At 46.4% G+C, this 17584-nt stretch overlaps 1 protein-coding gene across 1 annotated transcript; it reads left to right on the forward strand.

The window, feature by feature from the left end:
• The first annotated feature begins 7256 nt into the window (after positions 1 to 7256).
• LOC142259096 (uncharacterized) lies at positions 7257 to 16718 on the forward strand. Its single transcript, XM_075331612.1, has 5 exons — positions 7257 to 7511; positions 7594 to 7717; positions 7801 to 7914; positions 12830 to 13302; positions 16620 to 16718. Exons 1-5 carry the CDS (start codon positions 7257 to 7259, stop codon positions 16716 to 16718), a joined length of 1065 nt encoding a protein of 354 aa, XP_075187727.1.
• Positions 16719 to 17584: the final 866 nt, after the last annotated feature.

Genomic DNA, 17584 nt, shown 5'->3' on the forward strand with positions numbered 1-17584 from the left:
CAGTGGGGGACATTATAGGGCAGTGGGATACAGTATAAGGCAGTGTGGAACATTATAGGGCAGTGAGGGACATTATAGGGTAATGGAGGACATTATGAAGCAAATTGGCGCATTATAGGTCAGTGGGGGATGTTATGAAAGAAATTGGGACATTATAGGGCAATGGGGGACATAATAGGGCAGTGGGGGACATAATAGGGCAGTGGGGGACATAATAGGGCAGTGGGGGACATAATAGGGCAGTGGGGGACATAATAGGGCAGTGGGGGACATTATAGGGCAGTGGGGGACATTATAGGGCAGTGTGGGACATTATAAGGCAGTTTGGAACATTATAGGGCAGTGGGGGACATTATAGGGTAATGGAGGACATTATGAAGCAAATTGGGACATTATAGGGCAATGGGGGACATTATGAGGCATCAAGGATTGTGGAAGGCAGCGTAGTATAATGAGGAGTGGGGGGGGGATTTATACAGCAATTTAGTATGGGGGAGATATTATAGAAAGAGCAAATTTTTGGGGGACATTTTGGAAAGGGGCTCTTTGTGGGGCTATTTTGGAGAGGAGCAGTGTGTGGGGGATATCTTGTGCAGGAAGCAATTAACATCCCCTTCTGATTCCACTTGTTTCCCCAGACATTAAATAAAAGGGGCCAGAATGAGAAACATACATTATTAGTTTATGGTGGCACGTGGGGCATAATTACTGTAGGGGCAAATAAGGGGACATTATTACTGGTGAAAAATAGGTTAATTTTGAGGATATTGTCTTCCTTGGGGGGAACAAGAGTCTGATGTAGTGTAGAAATTGGGGAAATAGTGAGGAATGTGCTCTGGGAGTGATCAGCTATAGGTGACTGTTATTTTCTGCAGAGTCGCGTCATGGCAGGAAGAAGTGATGGCGGTCAGCTCCGGATGAAGAGAAAATGTGAAGATGAATAAAGTCAGCTAGAGACATCACTGGTAAGTCAGTGTGTTACATGAACACACACACACACACACACACACACATATATATATATATACACACACACACACACACACACACACTATACTTAACACTATTTACAGATCTCCTGTGTATAATGTCACTGGTGAGCACTGCATTACCTATACACTATATACAGAATTCCTGTGCATTATGGCACTGATGATAATATTAGTGTTATTAGTGTTGTAGTTTTTATTCCTGATCATTATTGTAGTATTATATGTCCTTGTGTGGTAGTAATATGTTCTGTGGTCATGTTGTACTGATATTTGTCTCATGTGCGGTATTATTTGGTGAATATGTGGTGTGGTTAAAGTGTTGCGCTATTTCTCCCTTGTATGTGGTAATATTCGGTTACTATGTAGTCTAATTATGGTGTAGTAGTATTACTCTCTGGTATGTGGTTGCTTTTGATCACTATGTGTTGGTAGTATGTTATCTGGTCATAGTGTCGCGGTATTTCTCCCTTGTATGTGGTATTAGTCAGTCACTTTGCGGTCTGGTCCCAGTGTGGTGGTATTTCTCCCTTGTATGTGGCTGTATTTGGTCACTGTTTGGTGGTAATATACGGTCTGGTCACGGTGTGGCGGTATTTCTCCCTTGTATGTGGAATTATTGGTTGCGTTGTGTATGGAGGTCACTTTTTCTCTCTATAAGGAGGAGATTATTTCCAATAGAAATTAAATACTTAAACATTTAACCCCTCCCTGTCCTGTGACTATTACACTGCAGCACATATGCAGAGGTACTCCAGTGAAAACAAGTAATCACCTTTACTAAGGCTACGTGCACACACTGAGTATTCAGTGCGTTTTTTACCCCAGTTTTTTAAGCCAAAACCAGGAGCGGTAAAATCAGAGGAAAAGTGTAATAGAAATACGGGCACCACTTCTGTATTTATTACCCACTGCTGGTTTTGGCTACAAATAGTGATGTAAGATACTGACCAAACACTGAACGTGGCCTAAGGATAAGTGATAACTTATTCATCAGTGGGGTCTGATTGCTGGGACCTGCTCCGATCGTGCAACTTTTATCCCCCATTACACTGGAGCTCGTGTCCGACTCGACCCCTGATCCATTAATTCCCTCAGTGGCTGCGAGCGCTGGGCTTGTTATTATCTGGCTGCTCCACAGAGGATGAATGGAGCTGCGGTCACACACCCCACCCCACAGAGGATGAATGGAGCTGCGGTCACACACCCCACCCCACAGAGGATGAATGGAGCTGCGGTCACACATCCCACCCCACAGAGGATGAATGGAGCTGCGGTCACACACCCCACCTGCCGCTGCAAAAAGTTCCCCAATCTTCCGATCGGTGCGGTTTCCACTGGTCTGGTTCCACCGATCAATAAGTTATCACCAACCGAACCTGTAGATCAGTGATAACTTATTTTCACCAAAGACCCCATGACTGCAAACTACTGTAATTGTACATCCCAGTTATGGTGCACAATATAGATGTGCAGGATCCGCCTGTGTATTTTCCGCCCCCACGCCTGTAGCAGCCTGGCTGCTCAGATCCGGACCCGCTACGTGGCTCGAGGGATCCTCCGGACCCAGGGGTCACGCGGATGTGAAGCCCCACAAGTGCAGTGTCGGTGCATTACCTTCAGGGACTCCACTCGGCTGGATCTTGTCACAGGTAGGAAATCTTCTATTTGATTGTCGTGACGCCACTCTCAGAATTGCGGTCAGTGGGGACCGCCACTGCAAGTTAGGGGTGCCTGGGGCTGATGGTAGGTGCAGTCAGGTGTCGTAGCCTCCTGAGAGTGAGGCGAGCCCCAGGGTCCCGTGTAGAACTACAAGGCGCAGAATAACTCCACACAAGCAGGATGTCTTTCAGGGGTTTTACTCACAGTTGATGGCAGGGTGAGTAACCCGGGCGTAGCTGGGATGAACCATGCTGGAACCAGGTGTCCTTCGGGCTGACTGATGAGGGTGACTACCGACTCGCCTTCCTTAGCCCTTTGCGTTTTGGGGTAACCCCGACTTTTAGTCCCTATGGGGGTCACCCAGGGAAGTTGCTGAAGCCTCTCTCCCCTTCGGTTTGTCCGTTTGCTTGTAGCCTGGGCCAGGACACTCCAGCTGCTTGCCTCCTGTGAACTATGGGCCCTAACTGTGGCGACGTGGCTGCGGACTTTGTAGTGTGATCTTGGGGGTGTAAAGTACCCCCTCAAGCAGGTTTGGCAAGGAAAGTTGGATCTATCCCTGCACTGGGACCTACTACCCGTTTGGGCCTGGTACTCCCTAGCAGTCTCCTTACTTCCCACTCCGTGCTCTCTCTTTAGCTGAAGATGGATTTCGGGTAGCACTCCTAGGTGACCGTTCTCCCCCGTCGGTAGCCACTGCGCGGGCGCTGTTAGACTGCAACAGCCCCAGGGGTCTGCTCCTGACGTCTGCTCCCCCTGAACTGCACACTGAACCGGCTCACTGTTCCCTCCTCTCCTGTTCTTGCCTACGCCACCTAGCAACCAGGCTCTCTTACCACACCCCTTGAGTGGAGATGGAGGCTTTTGGCCCCCTCCACTATTCCAGTGGAGGTGAAGGCTTTTCCCCCTCCTGGGATCCCCAGGGGTCCTCTCAAAGGTACATGTGTGAGACCTGATCACTATGCGCCTGTGTAGTCACACCTCGGTCAGCCTTCTGGATTACCTGTATTGTACTGTCCCCAGCATGGGTGCAGTACTCAGTGGTGCCTGACCAGGTCAGGGGCGCCACACGGACACGCCAAATAAAAGAGGGACGTAGTTGTACAGGCTTGGCCGTACTCGGTTCATGACACCACCCATGGTGTGTGGTGAAGTGGGACACCACTGCTGCTGTTGTGGGGCACCTGGGGGAGATGTAGTGGCAGCTGGATGTTAACCCATCCGTGGGTAGGGATGGTTGCCCCGGGGCCCAGAGTCTCTGTGCAGGGTATGGCGATGACAGGGGGCTGCGCGCCCGAACGTATCAGGGGACAGTTTGTTACTCACAGTCACTGAACCACATGAGTATTTTAGTAAACCAAGGGTGCCGGTGGCCGGCTGCCGCGGCCGGTTGTACTCTGGTCCCCCACCCGGACTGGTGGTCGCCGTCTTTCGCCTCTGCACTGTGTTTCCGTAGATTTGGACTTCCCGGTCTGGAACACGGGAGTTCGCTCCCCGTTGGCTGTGTACCTGAGGAGCCGTGCCCACTGACGCTGACCCGTGGGATTCTATGGCCCTGGCGGTGGCCCTTTCCCTTTTTGTGGGTGGTTGTCTGATTTTGGGACTTTGGCTGGGACAGTACGTGTAATCCTGCCCTCAATCGGTTAATTATTTATGCCATCAGTTCCGGTCCTGGCTTCAGGGTACGAGTACCCCCTCTGTGCACGGTTTCGGGGTCGGGTCTCTCTGGTGTCTACACCGGCGGGCTTCAACCCTTCTCCGGTCCACCTCGGATCTCCGGCTGCCGTCTTCACGTCTCCTGCGGACGGAGACCGTCTGCCACCTAGCCAACGTACCAGGGCTCCAACCCTGGCACCTGTCAACTTAAACTGCTCACTTGACTCCTCACTAACTGACACCTTCTGTGTCCCGGCTTAAAACTAACTGTTTTTCCCGCCCCGAGCTGTCTAGACCCCTAGGTGGGCGTGCCCTAACCGCCTGGTCCCGCCCACTGGTGTGTCTGTCTGGCCCTAAGGGGGGGTGACTAGGAGTTTAATTGACTTCGTTGTAACCCTGTGAGGGATGGTGTTATGCGGGGGCCTAATCTGTGACTCCTGGTTTTGCCAGGGCATCACATGTATACAGTCAGCGCTCCACTATAACAGGGATAACACTAATGGGTGTTTATATTTAGCTGTAGGGTGAGCCCCTAGAGTCAATTCCCCTGTTGGGCCCCAGACACCGCAATCCGACCCTGATGAGAGCGGTGGAGATGGCAGGATTAGGAGAGATAAGAGCTTTGGTTCCTTTTAGTCCTCGTTCACACTACTGTATTTTCAGTGCTGTCCATAAAATAACACAACGTCTCGCCCTCAGACCATTGTTATTGGATGTGGCAGTGCAGATGGGGATTTTCTTTCTCTCTGACAGAATCTGCGTGTGAGAATAATCCCAGCATCCTCTAGTGCCTTCCGTACATCGGAGGAGACTCGTCCATTCAGGTCTGTGTCTGCACAAACCATCAGATTCCCACCAGCTCCGCCATACAGCAGACATTGTGTTACGGGTACATTGCAGTTCTGTAATGGAGGAAGATGTAAATGGTCTTGTAAATTATTAATAGCGGCTGTAAATACCGGATTGTATATGGATGACAAATAAAGGCTACTTTACACACTGCGATATCGGTCCCGATATCGCTAGTGTGGGTACCCGCCCCCATCTGTTGCACGACACGGGCAAATCGCTGCCCGTGCCGCACAACATCGCCCAGAGCCGTCACACATACTTACCTGTCCGGCGACATCGCTGTGACCGGCGAACCGCCTCCTTTCTAAGGGGGCGGTCCATGCGGCATCACAGCGACGTCACTGAAGCGTCACTGAACCGCCGCCCAATAGCAGCGGAGGGGCGGAGATGAGCGGGACGTAACATCCCACCCACCTCCTTCCTTCCGCATAGCAGCCGGGAGGCAGGTAAGGAGAGCTTCCTCGTTCCTGCGGCGTCACACGCAGCGATGTGTGCTGCCGCAGGAACGAGGAACAACTTCGTTACTGCTGCAGTAACGATTTTTAAGAATGGACCCCCATGTCGCCGATTAGCGATTTTGCACGTTTTTGCAACGATGCAAAATCGCTTATCGGTGTCACACGCAACGGCATCGCTAATGCGGCCGGATGTGCGTCACGAATTCCGTGACCCCAACGACTCCGCATTACCGATGTCGCAGCGTGTAAAGCCCCCTTTAGAAAAGACTTGTCCTAGTTTTCTGGATGAAGCTGTGATGATTCTTTATCCGGCCGTGTGATCCCGGCATTAGAGGCCGTTACCTCCCGGGAAGAGAGGATTTATCTACAAAGTGTAAAATCTTTCCCTTCCCTGAATATTTCTGCCTCCGGTCACATACCGTCTGCCGGTATAACGGGCTCCGCACCACAAAACTTACATCCAACTCCTCAATTGTTTCGGTTTTTTTTTGTTTGTTTTTTTCTATGCTGCTTTTTTTTGTCTTCTCGTATCATTTTATGTTTTGTTTTTTTTCCAAATTCTTCAGAATGTTGCAAGTGGATCATGAATTTTGCGCACAATAGAAACGCTTTGTATTTTTTTCCTATGACCTTTGCTTGTGACTTTTTAGTCTAAAAAGTCTTGTCTTCCTAAATGGCAGCAAGTTTGCACCAAAATATTTCTGGCAAAATGTCATCATTTTTTAGGTTGAAGGTAAACATACCTTTCCTTGAAAAACTATTCACGCCCGGTGAACTTTTCCATGTTTTTTTTACATTACAGCCACAAACAAGTGGATTTTATTGGGGTTTTATGTGATAACAACACAAAGTAGCAAATATTTGTTAAGTATAAAGGAAATTATAAACGGATTTTTAAACATTTTAAAAAATATAGCTCTGAAGATTGTGATGTGCATTAGTATTCAGCCCCCTGAGGGAATACTTTGCAGGACAAACCTTTCACTGCAAGTACTGCTGCCAGTCTCTTGGGGGATGTGCAAAGCTGGTAAACACATCTACAGGTCACATTTTTGCCCCTGCTACTTTATAAAACAGCTCTATCTCAGGTAAATTGGATGAAGGCGTCTGTGAAGAAATTTTCAATTCTTATTCTTTTGCTTTTAAAAATATCCATTATTCTATAAAGACCAAATTTGTAAAGGTTATGACTTATAGTTGTCCTGTGGACAGATTCTCCCCCTGAGCTCTGGATCTCTCCTGCTTTTCCTCTGACCATAGGCCTCTTGGCTGCTTCTCTATAATTAGTGCTCAGGACCAGACCAGGACTTGTCTTCTCCTTCATGTCATACATGTTAGTGTTATTTCAGCGGCCAGTGATCGGATATAAAGTCTCCAGTAATTATGCTACTATACAGGATTCTTTCTGATGTTACATCGTCATCTTATCCCCATTCAGGTCCCTACAATATCGGATCCTCTCAGTGGAGATCTTCTATATAAGAAAATTCTCCTGATTTACCCATCAAGGATGGATATGGACAGGGACAAGATGGCGGAGAGGATATTACACCTCACCCTAGAGATCCTCTTCCGGCTTACTGGAGAGGTGAGAGATTCTGATGGCGTCACATTACATCATTCTTATCTATGGGAATAACAGATGGACAGAACTGGAGAGGTGAGGACTCTGGAAATGTCTGGAGTGAGATTTATTACTGTGTCTCTCCATAACCAGGATTACACAGTAGTGAAGAAGACCTCTAGTGAGCGCTGTCAGAACCCTGTGTCTGAGGGATGGGGAAGACCCCTGAGCCCAATCACGGGGCCTCCACCTCACCCCCCGATACATGAGGACATCAATGACCAGAAGATCCTAGAACTCACCTACAAGATGATTGAGCTGCTGACTGGAGAGGTGACACTGCTGGGAATGCTGGGACGTTATACAGTAACGCTATGAAGGGATCGGGGGGTGACGGTATCATTGTATGTGTCAGGTTCCTATAAGGTGTCAGGACGTCACCGTCTATTTCTCCATGGAGGAGTGGGAGTATTTAGAAGGACACAAAGATCTGTACAGTGACGTCATGATGGAGGATCCCCAGCCCCTCACATCACCAGGTAATAGACAGGACTAAATACACACAGCCTATAATTATCTGTATGTAAGGAATGAATTCAGTCCCTGTATGTGTCTCCTCCAGTTCTATCCAGTAAGAGGACAACACCAGAGAGATGTCCCCGTCCTCTTCTCCCACAGGACTGTAAACAAGAAGACCCCGATATTCCTCAGGATGTGATTCCTCCAGCTCTATCCAGTAAGAGATATCTACTCATGTACTTTTTGCACTAATTTTGTGTTTACATTTTTAGACTTTCTGTTGTGGGTTTTTTCAGCTGTATTTTCTTTGCTTCTGCTTCTTCTGCTGTTTGTTTCTAGTGCCTTCTCTATGTTGTTATGATGGCAACTCAAAGACCTGCAGAGGGTTCATGAATACCGTTTCCCTGAAAATATGACCTAGTTACAGTCAGGGCCAGCGTCAAGAGGAGTCAAACTGCGCTATTTCTTAGAAACCCCAGTCTCTTAGGGACCCCATCAGTTGTAATCTAAGGTTGATTGTTTAAGGACCTTTGATGCTGTTGCGGGCGGGGAATTGACCTTCAGCAGGAGGGGGGGCGCTCGAGACGCTTGGATCCGGGCGGTTGATGTGGCTCTAGTGGCAGCCGGACCCGGGCGCAGCCGTCCGTCACCCGCAAATCAAAAGGGGGTAGTTATTATACAGGGGAGGTTTGTCAGTGACGCCACCCGTGGGTTGCAGTGATTGTTGGTGACACCGCCGCTGCCTTGGTATGGGGGTGCTCGGTGCTGATGGAGCGGGGCAGCAGGATATTATCTCCTCCACGGGTAGGGGAGGTGTTGTCCCGGGGCCCAGGTGTTGGTGGGATGGAGTAATGGGGCACAGTCTGCGGGGTTGGACCGGATGATACCAGTGTACTCACTGTTTGAATAAAGTCACACAGTGTCCAGATAGTAAACCAACTGACGATAACCGGTAGCCTCCGGAGGGGTGTGCTTGGGTCCTGCACATCGGTTGACAGAACAGGGGCCCTTCCTCCTGCACTTTTGGTTTGTGTCTTGTGTGTTGACTAGTCCGCATGAAACGGGGAAGTCCACTCCCGGTGTCTTTTCTGTGGGAGCTGTGGCCCGCGAGAACTGACCCGTGGGATCTTAACAGGAACTTGCAGACGCCCTATCCCCCTTGTTGGGCTTCCGTCTCGCTCTATCTGGGCTGTCGGTGGGACAAGACTTGGAATCTTGTCCCCTGCTTGTTAATTAGAAAGGTGCTTGAAGCTGTCCTCGCTCCAGGGTCCAGGGACCCCGACTGTGCACAGCCTCCGGACCGGATTCCCGCTGTCGGCACCGGCGGGCTACAACCCTGCCCCGGTCCACTTAAGGTCTCCCTCGACCGGATCTCCATTGCCTGTGGCCCAACTCTGCCGTCTGCCACCTAACCTAGTCAGGTTAAGTAGTCCGGGGCTCCAAACCCTGAGCACCACTTCACAATCCTCTCACTTCAACTGTCTAGCACTGTTCTGTGTGTTTCCCTCCCCTGACACCTCAGAACCCCTAGGTGGGCGTCACCATCTGCCTGGCCCCACCCACTGGTGTGTCCCTATTGTCTTGGGGGGGTGACTAGGGTTTGATGGCTGGTGTTGGATACCTGTGTGTGGGGTTTTGTGTTGGAAGGCCAAGGAGGAGGGAGTCTTGTACCTGGAAGATGGATGCAGTCCTCTGTGACAACCTGATTTTGTCAGGGCGTCACAATGACTTCAAAGTCATGTGGCATGATGTAACCAAAGGTCTTTTAATTGCAGGAGTCTAAATGAACTGAACAGGACACAGGCTGGCATGCAGGACTGGCATTAGGGGAAAGGGAGAGTAAACTGGGCAATTTCAGAGGGCTTCCATTTTCCTAGTGGCCTTAGTGTTTATATGCCAATTATAGGACTGTTTAAGGACCTTATTGACATCACGTCATGTGACCAAATGTCTCAATTGCAGGAGTTTCAAGCAGAAGAGGAGACAGGCTGGTGTGTGTGTGTGTGTGTGTGTGTGTGTGTGTGTGTGTGTGTGTGTGTGTGTGTGTGTGTGTCAAATGTCAAAAGGGGCAGAGCTTGGCCAGAACAAGGGTGTGATGCCACCGGTTCTCTAATTCGTAAAATTTGCGGCGCTCCCTATGCCAGAAATCGTACTCCAGTCCCTAATGTCATTTTCAGTGTACATCGCCGGTCTTGATGAATTGGAGCCCAAATGTCTGTCTGCACAGACCGCAAGACCCTGCTACATGCTTTCGTTACAAAGCCTAAGAATAGGCCATCAATGTTACAGTCCTGGACATCCCCGTTAAATTTTCACCATTTGTCTTTATTTTATTTTCGTCTTGGAAAAAAAATCTCTTTAAAGGGAATGTATCATCAGAAAAAAAAAAAATTAAATACCTGAAAAAATGTAAAGTAATATTATTTTAATGTTTTGTTTAAATATTATTTTCTTTTTTTAATTGAGCAAAATGTAAAAAAAAAATTAAAAAGTTTAATATTGTCCACTGTTTCCACTGTTAAACACTAGGGGGAGCAGCTTCTGAAATCCTACAGAAATCCCACTGTAGGAAAAAGCTCACGTTACAGCTTGTAGTAAAGTGGGCGGAGTCTGCTCTCCTGTGTGTGGTGGCTGGCACGCCTCCCCCTCCCAATCTGAGTGTTTACAAAGGATAACAGAGAATGACATGTAGGGACACAGTGCAGAGCCATTTTGTTGGTGACCAGAAATGTCTAAAGTGTCACCAAGGACAGCAGGAGTATCACCCAGGCTAGGATTAGATACACAGCTCAGCAGACAGTATCACCCAGGATAGGATTAGATACACAGCTCAGCAGACAGTATCACCCAGGATAGGATTAGATACACAGCTCAGCAGACAGTATCACCCAGGAGAGGATTAGATACACAGCTCAGCAGACAGTATCACACAGGCTAGGATTAGATACACAGCTCAGCAGACGGTATCACCCAGGCTAGGATTAGATACACAGCTCAGCAGACAGTATCACCCAGGCTAGTATTAGATACACAGCTCAGCAGACAGTATCACCCAGGCTAGGATTAGATACACAGCTCAGCAGACAGTATAACCCAGGCTAGGATTAGATACACAGCTCAGCAGACGGTATCACCCAGGCTAGGATTAGATACACAGCTCAGCAGACAGTATCACCCAGGATAGGATTAGATACACAGCTCAGCAGACTGTATCACCCAGGAGAGGATTAGATACACAGCTCAGCAGACAGTATCACACAGGCTAGGATTAGATACACGGCTCAGCAGACAGTATCACACAGGCTAGGATTAGATACACAGCTCATCAGACAGCATCACCCAGGACAGGATTAGATACTGTCTGATGAGCTGTGTATCTAATCCTGTCCTGGGTGATGCTGTCTGCTGAGCTGTGCATCTAATCCTGTCCTGGGTGATGCTGTGTGCACGGCCGTGTATCTAATCCTGTCCTGGGTGATGCTGTCTGCTGAGCTGTGTATCACCCAAGAGAGGATTAGATACACGGCTCAGCAGATAGTATCAAACAGGAGAGGATAATACACAGCCGTGCAGACAGCATCAGCGGCGGTACTCGCATGCAGTGGGGCACGGGCACACACATACACAGCAGCGGCGAGCAGAGCGGTGGCTGGGGAGAGCGAAGGGATGGGGTGTCAGCGGAGACGGTAACAGCGAGGGGGAGGGGCGGCACTAGCCGGGGCTGAGGAGAGCGAAGGGATGGTGTGTCAGCGGAGACGGGAACGGCGAGGGGCGGCACTAGCGGTAGCAGTAGCGGGGGCTGGGGAGAGCGGAGGGAGGCGGTGTCATCGGTAACGGGGGCAGGGGAGGGGAGGCGGCCTGTACTCACACATCCCGGCGGTTGACAGGGGTGAAGTGGAGCAAACAGCATACGCTGTGAGCTCCACGATGATGGCGCTGAACTCCTCCCTCTGCTGTGATCTGGACAGCCCAGGGGGCGCGTCCAGGTCACAGCATATGCCCAATGTAATGTTAAACATAGGGTCGGATAGCGACCACTATTCTCTATGCACAGGGGCTGCCATAAAGGAGTGTGTAACTGTCGTTACACACACAGCAAATCCAACATGGCCCCCAGTGCATACAGTAAAATTAGAATAACAGAAAAAGTAAATAAGCTACGATTTTCATTTTGTATTAGAAATACTTGATTTCAGAATCACTATTTTTAATACAAAAATAAAAAAACGCGATACTGTCCCTTTAAAATTTTTTTTGTTGTGGATCAATGTCACAGATTTTGCAGGTTATTCAACTGTCAAGGCGGTGTCAGGATCTGTGGAAACTACACTCTGCCTGCTAACGTCTCTTATGTCTGTGAGCAGCGCAGGGAGACACAGGCATCAAACCACAGATTTAGGCAGGCTAGCAAGAGTTAACCTCTGCTGGGTTGCTAGTTAGTGTATTTGACCAAATGCTGCGGGAAGCCAGTATCATTCTCTCCCCTCCTGTATAAGCTGGCTGGGCTATTCCATTAATTCCAGCTATAGGTTACCTATACTGGTCTGGTGAGGAGTTGTGATCCAGACTTACGATTGGTTGTTGTGCATTATTACTGTGAACTGTTGTGGTGTTAACCCTTGTTGTCTTTTTGTTGCTGCCTATTTATTTCTGTGAGTTTGCTTTTTGTCTCGTCTGTCTTAATCTGTGTTTCCTGTATGTTTTAATCTGTGTTTCCATCATAAACCTGCCAATTACACGCCAGGGTGATTGCTATGGACAATTATACGCTTCTGTCGTTGCCGGAATCGTTGGGAGGAATGCTGTGTGACGGTGTCCACACGACCTCCTTGGTCAAACAATATATTGCTGAACGATGTTGCGTCGTTTGTGAGATGGGTACGTGTGACCGCTACAAAACGACCTATGAGCGATCTCGGCAAATCGTAGCAGCGATCTGGGCGTGTCACATCGCTAACGAGATCGCTAGCAATATCGTTGTGTGTAAAGCGGCCTTTAGATGTCGAAATTGGACAACAGATTCAGAATACATTTTTTTCCTAATTTAATTTCTGATGTTTATGGTTTAAAAAAATAAATATACTTTCAAGATAATATTAGAAAAATAATAACATTGTGTTTTTTATTTTTAGCAGATGACTGTATTGGGAGTTCAGATGGAAATCTAATATCTTCAGAATTTATAACACATGATGAAAATATCACACGTGATACATATGACGAGCAAGTCCAACAGAATTGTAAGCAAAATAAAAGTTACAGAAGGGATGTGGAACATGAAACGGCTTCCACAGGAGAGAAGCCATTTTCATGTTCAGAATGTGGGAAATGTTTTATTCAGAAATCAAGCTTTGTTAGACATCAGAAAATTCACACAGGAGAGAAGCCATTTTCATGCTCAGAGTGTGGGAAATGTTTTATTCAGAAAACAGCTCTTGTTAGGCATCAAAGATCTCATACAGGGGAGAAGCCATTTTCATGCTTGCAATGTGGGAAATGTTTTATTCAGAAAACTGCTCTTGTTTTGCATCAAAGATCTCATACAGGGGACAAGCCGTTTTCATGCTTGGAATGTGGGAAATGTTTTATTCAGAAAACTGCTCTTGTTTTGCATCAAAGATCTCATACAGGGGACAAGCCATTTTCATGCTTGGAATGTGGGAAATGTTTTATTCAGAAAATAGCTCTTGTTAGGCATCAAAGATCTCATACAGGGGAGAAGCCATTTTCATGCTTGGAATGTGGGAAATGTTTTATTCAAAAAACTGCACTTGTTTCGCATCAAAGATCTCATACAGGGGAGAAGCCATTTTCATGCTTGGAATGTGGGAAATGTTTTATTCGGAAATCACAACTTGTTTCGCATCAAAGATCTCACACAGGGGAGAGGCCATTTTCATGCTTGGAATGTGGGAAATGTTTTATTCAGGAAACAGCTCTTGTTAGCCATCAAAGATCTCATACAGGGGAGAAGCCATTTTCATGCTTGGAATGTGGGAAATGTTTTATTCAGAAAATAGCTCTTGTTAGGCATCAAAGATCTCATACAGGGGAGAAGCCATTTTCATGCTTGGAATGTGGGAAATGTTTTATTCAAAAAACTGCTCTTGTTTCGCATCAAAGATCTCATACAGGGGAGAAGCCATTTTCATGCTTGGAATGTGGGAAATGTTTTATTCGGAAATCACAACTTGTTTCGCATCAAAGATCTCACACAGGGGAGAGGCCATTTTCATGCTTGGAATGTGGGAAATGTTTTATTCAGGAAACAGCTCTTGTTAGCCATCAAAGATCTCATACAGGGGAGAGGCCATTTTCATGCTTGGAATGTGGGAAATGTTTTATTCAGAAAACAGTTCTTGTTAGGCATCAAAGATCTCACACAGGGGAGAAGCCATTTTCATGTTCAGAGTGTGGGAAATGTTTTATACAGAAATCAGATCTTGTTAATCATCAAAGATCTCATACAGGGGAAAAGCCATTTTCATGTTCAGAATGTGGGAATTGTTTTACTCGGAAATCAAATCTTGTTAGTCATCAAAGATATCATACAGAGGAGAAGCCATTTTTATGTTCAGAGTGTGGAAAATGTTATTTTACGAAATCAGAGCTCGTTAAACATCTGAAGAAGCTGCACAGGGAAGGAACCTTTTTCATGTTGTGAACATTTGAAATGTTTAATTGGTAAAACAATTCTTGTTGACCATGAGAAAACCCACACAGTAAAGGAGACATTCTTGCATTCAGAATTTGGCAAATGTTTTTATCATTAATCAGGTCCTGTTGTCAGATGAGTCACATGGGAGAAGGATTCATGTTATACCGTGAGTCAAAGGGTTTTATCCTAAAATCAATTGCTCAAGTAAGAATTGGTCAGGGAAAACACCATTTTCTTTTTAAACTTACTGTATTATTATGACCATAAGACGCACCTATGTTTTAGAGGAGGAAGAAAAAAAAATTGAAACAAAATATGTAGTCATGACGCACTGTTTGAGGGGGAACCTGCTGCTGGCATGGTAAGGCTGCTTTCACACATCCGGTTTTAAAAGTATACCATTGGTCATAGAGTATAAATACTTCAAATATAAATATAGTAAAAGGCCAATAGAAAAATAGATCAATATATATATATATATATATATATATATATATATATATATATATATATATATATTTCCAAGATAATCGTTTGTTGTACCATACACAATAATAATATGACAACAAATACACACATATGTCAGGAGTATATCAATGTGTGGTATTAAGATCGTAGAATAGCAGGAACGTCCATTCAGAAGATATCATTGATGTTCAGTGATGCCGGCACAAACTTGTAGGGTGATAGGAAAACAGGATCTTATATGGTACGTCCAAAGATCAGAAAACAAATTTAGTATTGCATCAAAGACGGTTCTAATAAAAAGAAATAAACAAGAGAGGAATAAGTATACATAAAAGAAGACCACTGGGAAATACATTCGCCACAGACGAATTAATTGATAAGCGGTAGAGTAATAAAAACAAAATTAAAACAATTATGGTATATTAAAAATGACCAAGTGATATAAGAAGAACATTATGCTTGGAAAAGCTCAGATAAACCCTATAAAAAGACACAAAACTGATGTTTTCGTTCAGGCCTCCAGGTGTTAAAGTCCCAAGGATGGTGATCCAACGAGCCTCGACTTGGGCTAAACGTTTCTTGAGGTCACCACCCCTGGAGCCTCCATGAACAACATCAATACCCCGTACCTTGAGGCCGGATTGATCACATCCATGAAATCTCCTGAAATGTTGAGGAAGTGTCTTCAGGAGAGTGACATCGATCACATCGGAGGCAGCACGGATATCCGGTACATGCTCTCTGGTACGCACCCGCAATTCGCGTGATGTGAGACCAACTTATACCAGAGAATATGGACAGGTAGCATAGTAAATCACATGCGTGGTAGCACATGTGATATGATGTTGTATATTCATTGTCCGTGTGTCGTCCGATGATGAGAAAGTCGTGGCGCGGAGGATATTAGGACATGCGACACACCGCCCACAGGGAAAACAGCCCTGTGTCGGGCTGCGAGTGCCAAACTAATTGGAAAGCGGAGGAATATAATGACTCCTTACCAGGATGTCACGGAGATTCTTAGCACGGCGAGCTGTCATAAGGGAACCTGAAGGGAGTATGTCTGCCAAAATTGGATCTGTGCGTAGAACAGGCCAGTGTTTATCAAGGATGCCCCGCATCGTCTGCCATTGGTTGTTAAAGGTTCCTATAAAGCGAATAGGAGGGTCAATATGTGGTTGTTGTTGTTTACAATTATATTGAAGGAATTGTGTGCGTGGAGTTCTTTTGGCACGTAAATACCCCTTCTTAATGCAGCGATTGCTGTATCCACGATCCTGGAAACGGCGTTTGAGTTCTGCGGCCTGTTTTTCAAATGACTGGTCAGAGGAGCAGATCCGCCTAATCCTTAAGAATTGGCCGGTCGGGATGGCGCGTATGGTGGCAAAGGTATGGGCTGAGGATGCATGCAGCAGGGCATTGACTGAGGTGGATTTCCGATACATACTAGTTTGTATGAATGACAAAGGATCCACCTCGATGTTGATGTCCAAAAAGTCAATGCACCTGCTGCTATTTTTATATGTCAGTTTTATATTAAGATTATTAGCATTCAATTGACCCATAAATGCATCAAGCTGCTCCACCGTGCCCTGCCAAAAAACTAATACATCATTAATATATCTGAGCCAGCACTGCACATGGGAGCTGGCACTGATGCCCCCATCGCCAAAAACCAACCTCTCCCACATGCCAAGGAAGAGGTTGGCATACGAAGGGGCACAGGCCGCCCCCATGGCAGTGCCATGCTGCTGCAGATAAAATAGATCTTTAAAAATAAAAAAATTGTGCGTAAGTGCAAAGTGGAGAAGCTCAAGGATGAAGAGGTTCAATTTGCCATCACGACTGCCCATCTCAAGAAAAAGGCGGACCGCCTTCAGACCATCAGAATGTGATATGCATGTGTAAAGGCTCTCCACATCAGCTGTTACAATCAACATATCCTGATCCATAAAGATGCCGTCAATCCTCCTGAGGATGTCCGTCGTGTCACGGACATAAGAGAGCAAGGTTTCTACTAGAGATTTTAGATGATAATCAATAATTTTACAAATTGGATCACACAAGCCGTCTATGCTGGACATAATAGGATGCCCCGGGGGATTAAGGGCATCTTTATGGATCTTAGGTAATAGGTAGAATGTAGGCACCTTTGGATATTTAGTGGAGAGCCCCTCCATCATTTTTTATCAATAATGCCGCTCTCACACGCCGCCTCCAGGATCCCCAGAATGTCAATAGAAAAACGCTGCAAGGGGTTAGATGGCATGACGCCTCTCTGGACTATGGCAGCATTATCTTTCCAGCATTGTCTGTCTGGCTATGGATCCTGTTTGACTGGCGCCATGGATCTGCATATCTAATATCATACCTCTTTGGCCTCCTGATGAACCACATGTTTATTATGTGGGGAAACGCGTCGAGGGGGAGACTGTTGTAATTCTACCATGAATTTGATGGCTCACTTCTGCTATTATTAAAAAATAAGGGGACACTTGGAGAGCATCAGCATATTCTTACCTGGACTTTCATGGACAGCAAACCTCGTACATTCCCTTACTATGTGGCGCTGCCTGAATAAACCGAAATATGGTTTCAAAGTTAAGTCCTGAGCTCCGACTTGATCCCTTATATGTGAACCTTATCCCTGTTGAATATCTATGCCTATCCTTCAAATGATATTGTACTATGTATATATGTGACCTGACAGTCAAATTTCTTGTATTATACACTACTGGTGTGATTTTTATATCTTAAAAAA

This window comes from Anomaloglossus baeobatrachus (genome assembly GCF_048569485.1).
Source record: "Anomaloglossus baeobatrachus isolate aAnoBae1 chromosome 5 unlocalized genomic scaffold, aAnoBae1.hap1 SUPER_5_unloc_26, whole genome shotgun sequence".
Classification (NCBI taxonomy): Eukaryota; Metazoa; Chordata; class Amphibia; order Anura; family Aromobatidae; genus Anomaloglossus; species Anomaloglossus baeobatrachus.